This window comes from Egretta garzetta, unplaced genomic scaffold (assembly GCF_000687185.1).
Source record: "Egretta garzetta isolate BGI_Z169 unplaced genomic scaffold, ASM68718v1 scaffold100, whole genome shotgun sequence".
NCBI lineage: Eukaryota > Metazoa > Chordata > Aves > Pelecaniformes > Ardeidae > Egretta > Egretta garzetta.
The window spans coordinates 1747727-1756465 of NW_009258265.1; the positions used below are offsets into that span (position 1 = coordinate 1747727).

Below are 8739 nucleotides of genomic sequence, written 5' to 3' on the forward strand. Positions count from 1 at the left end.
CAGGGCAGGGCCGGCCCCGCGCACCACTGGGACGTGCAGGTGAGCAGTGGCCCCGGTTCAGCGCTCCCGCCAAGCTGGGACACTGTCAGGCTGCAGCTGCACAGCAGGGCTGGCCAGCTGGGCAAGGCGAGTGGTGGCCCTAGCAGTGTCTGCAGCTGCTTCCCTGCCCATCTGCTTGCTCCAGGAGCCCTGCGGGCAGCGTCAGTGCAGGAACAGCCTTTATTAAAGCAAAATAACCTACAAAAATATAGATACAGCCTGTGCCCCAGGCCTGATCTGGCGAAGGAGGAACAAGGCTCCTGCCCAGGGCAAGGACTAGCTCAGCCACACAGAGCCTTTGGCCACAGGGGTCGCGTGCACCCAACTCTTCAGGCCAGGCCCGTTCCAAGCCCCTGGGTTCGCTCTCATCCTCCGAGCAAGCGTTCCTCCCACGGGTGGAGGTTCCCTACCAGCACAGCGCGCAGCTGCCCCAGTCCCGTCCTGGGCCAGGGCATGTGGTGGAGCGGAGGCTGTCCCCCGCCAAGGGTCTTCAGGGGCAGTGCTGCTCCCTGCAGAGCCGCTTCCGCTAAGGAGCGCAGCGTGTGTGTGTGTGCAGCCGGTGTGATGACTCCACTGCGGCCGGGCAGCGCTGAGGGGTGTTAAACGTGGGCACAGCAGAGACAAGCCCTGCCGGCATGCGTGGAGGTGGCCGTGGGACCCTCCCGTCCCCTGGCAGGGCACTCACTGCTCCTGCGTGCCCCAGGAGATGTAGTCGGGGCGTGTGGCTGCATGGTACTCGTCGATCAGCTGCTGCACGATCTCCCGGGAGTTATCCAGCTCGTCGAAGTTGTCCTTGAAGATGTCCTCCTTGCGGAACTGCTCCAGGAAGGCCTCCCGCTTGCGCAGTTTGTCGTACTGCCGGCACGTCCGCTCAAACAGCTGGAGAGCAGCACAGCAGTCAGATGGGCCAGAGCTCCCGGGGGATTCCGCAGGGCAGGGGGGGGGGCCTGACCTCCTCAGGCTGCTGCCTAGGAGGAGGCAGGCAGGCAGGCAGCCCCAGGCCAGCAGATCAGCTTGTGCTTCCGAGGCTGCCTTTGGCCAGGGAGAAGGAGCCCTGCTGCAGCCTGCTCCTGGGAGAACAGCACCAGGGGTGCAGGAGGACTGAGGGGACCCCAGACCAGACCTGAGCCCTGCTGTGCCCCAGCTGGGAGCTGCCCGCCCTCCCCTCACCTATAGGCCCTGCTGGGGGCTTTGTGAAAGCCCCACAGAAGACGCATTTGTGACTGAAACGACATCAAAGCTGCAGCTGTGGAGCCCCAGTGCTGCCCGCGGCATAGGGGGAAGGCACTCACCGAGGAGATGTTGGTGTGGTTTGCCATCATGAGGCCGCTGACACGGTGTGCAGACGGCAGGTAGGGGGACTTGCGGGACAAAGCCACCTGGATGCTGGCAGGACCCCAGGGGATGAAGTTGGCCAGCTTCCTCTCCCGGATCCGCTGCAGACTCTTGTGAACCTGGCGGGATGAGAGCAGCAAGGGGCAGCAGGGTGATGGGCAAAGCAGCCTGGTCCCTCCCAGCAGACCCAGAAGCTGCTCCTCGCATGACACAGCCTCAGGAAGGTGGACTTCAGCAAACAGCAGGTAGGGAGGCTCCTCACGGCAAGGGACTGGTGGCCTTTCCACGAGGCCAGGGCCCACACAGGACCAACTTGGAGCCAGTTCTCCGGCACTGCTCAGTCTCACCCCAGGGTCTGTGCACAGGAAGATGGTGACCGTGCCCTTCCTTGGCAGGCCACACCATTTCCATCAGCATCTGAAACGGCTGTGGGAGCTCACCTGCGTAGGATCCACCTCCCCCTGGATGATGTTGAGGATGGCAATGTAGCAGTGGTTGGTCTGCCTGTCTCGCCCTGTGGACACCATCACGTTTTTAGGCTGCAGCAATCTTCTCATCACGTCCAGGACTGTAGTTTTCCTCACGCTAGCCACCTGCAAATGCCAGTGGGGGGTCAGAGGGAGCAGGCGTGCTGCTCCCTTGCCCTCCCACTGCCCTGCACACACACACACACACACACACACAGAGGAGCGGAGGGCAGCTGGACGGAAAAGCCCTCGCCCCAGGGACGGAGCCACATGCAAAGCCGCATGCAGGGCAGGGAAATTCCAAAAATCACACAACAGGCACAGCCAGGCTGAGAACTGGAGCGTTGGCGGAGGCTCCAACATAAGGGCACTGAGCTGCACCCCCCAGCAGCACAGCAGGGGCTGAGGCAAAGCTCAGCTGAGACCAGAGTGACAGGGTTTCACGTTGCTGCTGTCAAACTTCTGTCCCGTTCCACTGCTGAGGCAAGGAGCAGGGCTGGAGGACAGGAAAGGGGTTGTTCCCTGCTGCACCCCCTCCCCACCTCGCCCTGCACTGAGCCCGTGGGCAGACCGGCCGCTGCAGTCCCCACGGGCTGCCACAGGCTTTGCCCAGCTGCTGCCTGCCGAGGGGGCCACAGCCAGCGCCGGCACCCAAAGGAGCGCCCATAGCAAGGACAGCTCAGCAGCGTGGCCCCGCTCCAGGCACTGTCTGAGCTGCTGGCTAAGCCCTCCCCACACTCCTCCCTGGGAGGACAGATCACACACTCGATACCCTTTTCAGAGCCAGCAGTTTTTCAGATTTGCTTCTCTGAGTAACATCCTGAGGAAATGCAGACAACGAGAGGAGAACAGCAGCTGTCAGCTCCCCGCAGAACTGAGACGCGGCCAACGCAGGTGAGTGCCTCTCAAAACAGAACTGCCCCATTCTCACCGGGGGGGGGCTGAGGGGACTGGGGACAAGCTAAACGCAAGCGGTAGCGTTTGATGCAGCTGAGAAGTAGCAGTCCCCTCCCCAAACACAGATCAAGCCCCAGGAAGGGGCTGATGCCTGGAGCCCACGGTCAGTCTTGGCATGACAATGATCAACAGTGTTCTGACCCAAATGGCCTGGGCCAGTGGCCCACTGGGGTGGCAGGACTGGCAGGACCGCTTTGCTGGGCTCACTCTCATCGTTTCTAAGGGTGGCTTTTGTCAGATCAGATACTGTCAGCCCTCCCATAGCCGCCACAGCCATCCTGATGCATGCAGCAGGTAGCCCAGCCCAAGCACGATTGCCTGCTCACGTCTGATTCATATCACACACGGCTGTCACGTGGTGTGGGCACACGGGCCTGGGATTTGGAACACGCAATTACAGCTCACACCAAGACCGTGGGACTGACGGATGTTACAAGGTGAACATGGCAGCTCCTCCTGCCCTCGGGGAAGGGGAGGAATGCCTGGCGGGGCTGCCTTACCGACTGGTCGGTGGTGAGCGGCGTGTAGCCCGTCATGAGGAAGTGCAGCCGGGGGGTGGGGATCAGCGAGGCAATCAGCCCGATGAGGTCATTGTTCATGTACCCGGGATACCTGAGCGTGGTGGTGCTGGCAGACATGATGGTGGAGACCTGGGGGAGAGGATGGGGTCAGCGCTCATGGAGCACGTTCAAAACCTGCTTCACACAGCCCTGCCAGGGCCTGTGGAGGCTGCCCCCAGGAAGGGCAGAGGACCCTCGTTCACAGCTCCCAGCTGGCCATCATCGTCTCCAGCTCATGGAGCAGGTTCAGACCAAATCAAAGACAGTGGGGAAGCCCCATGATGGCTTCTCCAGAGGAAAAAGCTCTTCTCACCAGCTGGTTGATTTGCGAGAATGACGGGTTCTGGATATGCAGCCGGTCTGTCGCGATCCGATTCAAGGCTGTGTTGTCCAGAACCACCTGCAAGAGCAAAAAAACCAGCTCTGTGAAGAGCCTTGGAGGCAGCCTGAGGAAGGGCAGCACCGGCCGTGTGTGCCAGGGGACCAGATCACCCAGCACAGGCCCTGAGCGCCGCAGCCTGGCAGAGCCCTCCCTGGCAGGTGGCAGACACTTGAAACCACAAGCTGACTCATCTGTGGAGCGTAACCGACACTGTCAATGGAAGCTCTTCCCTCCCGTCTTGGCTGTGCTCCCCAGTGCTCTCCCAAAGAGCACTGCCTCTGGGCCAGCACATCACAGCAACCTTTAGCCCCAGCAGTTCTGGCGCAGCTGCTCTTGCCCTGCCACATGCAGAGATAAGATGGGAGGGACCAGTGGTGTCTTGGTTAGGACCTGACCGAAGGCCCTGGTGCAGGCTGAAGATGCTGCCTGGCTGGGGCTTGTGGGTGCTGAAAGCGATGCTGGAATCAAGTTTGAGCAGAAGGCTGCAGCGCAGCTAAGCAGAGGAAGGACAGCCAGTCTCACTGTCATGGGAAGAACCTGCTGGATCCCGGAGGCAGAAATACCAAGCTGGACAGCTCAGCAGGGGTTAGCGCAGAGCCCTTGTCCCTGGAGCCACCACCTCTGCTCAGTCCTTCTGGACAGGGCTGCACTCCTTGCTGCACCTGAGGCTTCGCAGGCACATTGCCATGCTGCTGCAGCGCTCACCCCACACAGCTACGGCACTTGCCCCAGGAAAAGCTGCAGTTTTGAGTGGCTGGGGACAGGACCCAGCACAGGCCCTGAGCGCCGCAGCCTGGCAGAGCCCTCCCTGGCAGGTGGCAGACACTTGAAACCACAAGCTGACTCATCTGTGGAGCGTAACCGACACTGTCAATGGAAGCTCTTCCCTCCCGTCTTGGCTGTGCTCCCCAGTGCTCTCCCAAAGAGCACTGCCTCTGGGCCAGCACATCACAGCAACCTTTAGCCCCAGCAGTTCTGGCGCAGCTGCTCTTGCCCTGCCACATGCAGAGATAAGATGGGAGGGACCAGTGGTGTCTTGGTTAGGACCTGACCGAAGGCCCTGGTGCAGGCTGAAGATGCTGCCTGGCTGGGGCTTGTGGGTGCTGAAAGCGATGCTGGAATCAAGTTTGAGCAGAAGGCTGCAGCGCAGCTAAGCAGAGGAAGGACAGCCAGTCTCACTGTCATGGGAAGAACCTGCTGGATCCCGGAGGCAGAAATACCAAGCTGGACAGCTCAGCAGGGGTTAGCGCAGAGCCCTTGTCCCTGGAGCCACCACCTCTGCTCAGTCCTTCTGGACAGGGCTGCACTCCTTGCTGCACCTGAGGCTTCGCAGGCACATTGCCATGCTGCTGCAGCGCTCACCCCACACAGCTACGGCACTTGCCCCAGGAAAAGCTGCAGTTTTGAGTGGCTGGGGACAGGGCTGCCGTGCAGGAACTGGCTGCACTGCTGGCCTGATACGCAGCAGGACTCTTACCACGCAGTCAGCGTTCTGAGTCAGCCTCTTCAGTGTCAGCAGAGAGTTGTACGGCTGGACTACAACATCGCTCATCTCATCCTGGTTTGGGAAAACTGAGTAGGTCTCCACCAGCTTCTTGGGATACCTGGTGAGAAAGCCCAGCCATCTCAAGGGTTAACACCACCAAGCCAGCACTCTCTCCTCCCACAAGCTCTCTTTGCAGTCTCCAGGGCTCAGGACAGCAGTGAGTCACCAGCACTGCATGCCAGAGTCCGCTCCCAGGGAGGGAGAGAATTTGTCCCAGCAGTGCCTACCCTAGCAGTACAGGAGCAGGCTGCCAGACAGAGCTACAGGCGAGGCTGAGCCATCCACAGGCTGATTAAGCAGCTGCTTACAAGCCTTTTCAAGAGGCTGCAAGCTGAAACAGGCAGGGATGGCAGCTCAGAGCCCACAGCTAGAGCCTCCCACCCTCCCCTGCAGAGTCAGGGTGTCGGAAGGCAGCTGCCTGGTAAGAGTGGCTGAGGGAAGGCAGAGTTCAGACTGCACAAGTCCAGTTTCAGAGCCTCTGAAGTCCCCAGGCATATCAGGAGCCATTCCTTCCCCGGGCAGCGTGCCAGGGGTTGCACAAGACAGTGTTTGGGTGGGGGCGGTGGCTCTGAGTCAGCGCTCTCCAGCTCCCCGTGTTGGCAGGGTGCCCAGGCTGGGCCAGACTCTGCTGTGAGGGAAGGGGACAAGGCTGAACGCTCACCTGTCATTCAGTCTCTCCAGGAGGTATGAGCCCAGCCCGGAGCCCGTTCCACCAGCAATGGAATGGCAAAGCACAAATCCCTGGAAGGAAGCAGAATGCAGAGGCAGCTCAAGGTCCAGCTCAGCCCCAGGAACAGGCAGAGCAAAGCACACTGTGCCACTGCCACCATCTCCAGCAGAGACTCGCCAGCCAGGGCGAGAACTCCTCCTGTGATGACTGAGAGCACGGTGCTGATGCCTGCGGACGGAGCAGAGGTTAGCCCTGGCTCCTCCAGACCACAGCGACAGCCACACACTGATGACACACATCAGGCCACTTCTGCCAGAGTGGGTGGAATCCACATCTCTGCACGCACCACAAAGTGCAACTGCTGCTCAGGAGCCTCCTGGATTCCTCCCAACCCAGAACAGACTTCAGAATAGCTCCAACATCACCTTCAGGGTCCAGTCAGTCATACAAAATGGAGGTACACGTTCTCAGCCCTTTCCCTGGGCCCTCCATGCCATTCCCCTCCTATTAGAATGCCTGAGGCCAAACTCCCTCTACCTGACTTCAGGGCAGTTCCCACCTGCTGCAGGTCCCACACCGGGCTCTTGGATCTTCTGCTGACTTATTTTACAATGACATTTTCCCTACCCCTGTTGCCATGCAACAGCCTGACACAAACAGCAGGGAGCCCTGGTCTGTCTACGCACAGGAAACAGGTTTACACCGATGGTGGCCAAGGTCCTGCCAGAGGCACACGGCAAAGCCCTGGTGCCCCTTTAACCCAGCTGGAGAGAAAATAAAGCTGCAGCTGCCTGCGCTCATTCTGTGGAGTTCAAAGCACTCAGCAACTCTGGGTCTAAACACCTTCCTGCTGGCAGGCAGAGGGGCAGCAGGCGCCTGGCTCCAGCACAGCCATCCCTACAGAGGAGGGCCTTCACTGGAGGACAAGCAGCGTGTGTCCTGCTTCAGCTGACGCCCGGGAGAGGCAAGGGAGGGAAGTGGAACAGGGAAAGGAAAAAGCACCATGATACCTGGAACACTTCCTGCAGACTGTATCCTGCAGGAAGTGCCCAATGCGAGCAGTGTTTGGGGCAGAAAAATGCCCCGCTGAGCATGCAGTAACAAGATTTCTGGGAAAGCCTGGCAAATGTAGTAGTGGTGGGAAAGACCTCCCTTCCCTAGTTCCCCTCTCTACGTGTTTTCTGCTCAGCACTCAGAAGCAAGTTGAGGAAGTTTGTGTACACCAAAGGGCTGAGCTCGACCTTATAAAACAGCAGCCTGTCTCTGAAGACACCAAGCAGAGCAACTGGATCCAAATCCCCTGGTTTACTTACTTCCAAACTGTCACTCCCATCAGCCTCTCTGTCTATTATGTCAAAAATATCTTCATGGATTTTTTCTCCCTGTAAGAGAGACCAGACCAGGATTTGTTTCTTTCCCACAGAAAATGGAGAAGAGCTCCTCAAGGCTGGCATGAAGCCAAGTCAGACTGGCAATGTGACCCTGTGCCCAGGGTGCCACAAAGTGTCGGGCGTAAGCCCCTGCCGAATGAGGAGGTATTCTTCTGAAACCGTGTACTGAGCCTGACATGAGAAAGCCACGATAAAGCCTCAGGCCTAACGAGCTGTGTTTGTACCCAGGAGCACTATGTTACCTGTGAGAAGCCACTGGCCCAGTTGTTCCCAGCTCCCCCTCCGTGCTCGGACAGGTAGATGTTTTCTGGGTTGTAGAGGTTGGCATAAGGGGAATTCAGGATGGAGTGGATAACTCGGGGCTCCAGGTCCAGCAGCACAGCTCGCGGGATGTAGTGCTCATCGTCTGCCTTTAACAAGGAGCAGTAAGATCATGATGCAGTCGCAGCTCAGTGCTGCTTCTTACTGCAAGAGAAACTGCAAGTGCGTGTGCCACCCCCTGGTCACGGGAGAGCACGGCACAGCCGGCATCTGACAGGGAAGAGGAGGAAGGGAAACTTGTTATGTACAGCCTGTCCGTAATGCAGCATCTTTATGCGCCCCAGAGCATATCCTGAATGCTGGGCAGGTGACATGATGCAGTCGCAGCTCAGCGCTGCTTCTTACTGCAAGAGAAACTGCAAGTGCGTGTGCCACCCCCTGGTCACGGGAGAGCACGGCACAGCCGGCATCTGACAGGGAAGAGGAGGAAGGGAAACTTGTTATGTACAGCCTGTCCGTAATGCAGCATCTTTATGCGCCCCAGAGCATATCCTGAATGCTGGGCAGGTGGAGGGGGGGCGGCTCTTCCCTAATGGGCTTGCACTCGTGGCATTTACGTAAGGTGGTATCTATGGCAGCCTCAGCCTCGTGTTTCTGCCTCCACAACACATCCATTTCCAGAAACTGGAGTGCAGACAGGAGCCCTGGCAGCGTGCTGCCTAGCAGGAGCAGTTGGCTGAGGCTGCCACTCGAACCAGCCCAGGGTCAGCGTCAGCCCACCAGTCCCTGATGGGGAGGGGGGTGTTGCTGCTGGGGAGAGCAGAAGCAGTCACAGACAGCCCTGCCTGCGCTCATCCGGGCATGGATCAACCCGGCGAGGAGGGAAGGCGCATCCCGTAGCACGGCGTGCCCGCTCTGCCTCCCAGAGTGGCAGGGGCAGCACCCGGCAGTACCTGGTAGAAGAAGACATCCTTGCGGTCGGTGCCCTCGGTGGCGAACTCCTCCACGATGCCCTCGGGGCTGATGCCGTGCTCGGCGCAGAGCTGCTTCCAGAACTCGACCCCGACTGCGGGGGGGGAGTGCGGTCAGCCAGGCCGGGGCGGGGCAGGGCAGGGCAGGGTAGGGCCGGGG

At 59.7% G+C, this 8739-nt stretch overlaps 1 protein-coding gene across 1 annotated transcript in view; it reads right to left on the minus strand.

Moving 5' to 3' along the window:
• Nucleotides 1-182: 182 nt before the first annotated feature.
• Nucleotides 183-8739, minus strand: part of TUBG1 (tubulin gamma 1) — a gene marked incomplete at its 5' end in the record, with an annotated part of 10087 nt that continues 1530 nt past the window's right edge. The window contains 10 exons of the mRNA XM_009648661.2: nt 183-918; nt 1332-1493; nt 1815-1967; nt 3299-3448; nt 3672-3758; nt 5218-5344; nt 5948-6027; nt 7270-7338; nt 7590-7757; nt 8562-8674. Coding sequence (XP_009646956.2) covers nt 721-918; nt 1332-1493; nt 1815-1967; nt 3299-3448; nt 3672-3758; nt 5218-5344; nt 5948-6027; nt 7270-7338; nt 7590-7757; nt 8562-8674 — 1307 coding nt within the window. The remainder of the gene's footprint in view (nt 919-1331; nt 1494-1814; nt 1968-3298; nt 3449-3671; nt 3759-5217; nt 5345-5947; nt 6028-7269; nt 7339-7589; nt 7758-8561; nt 8675-8739) is intronic.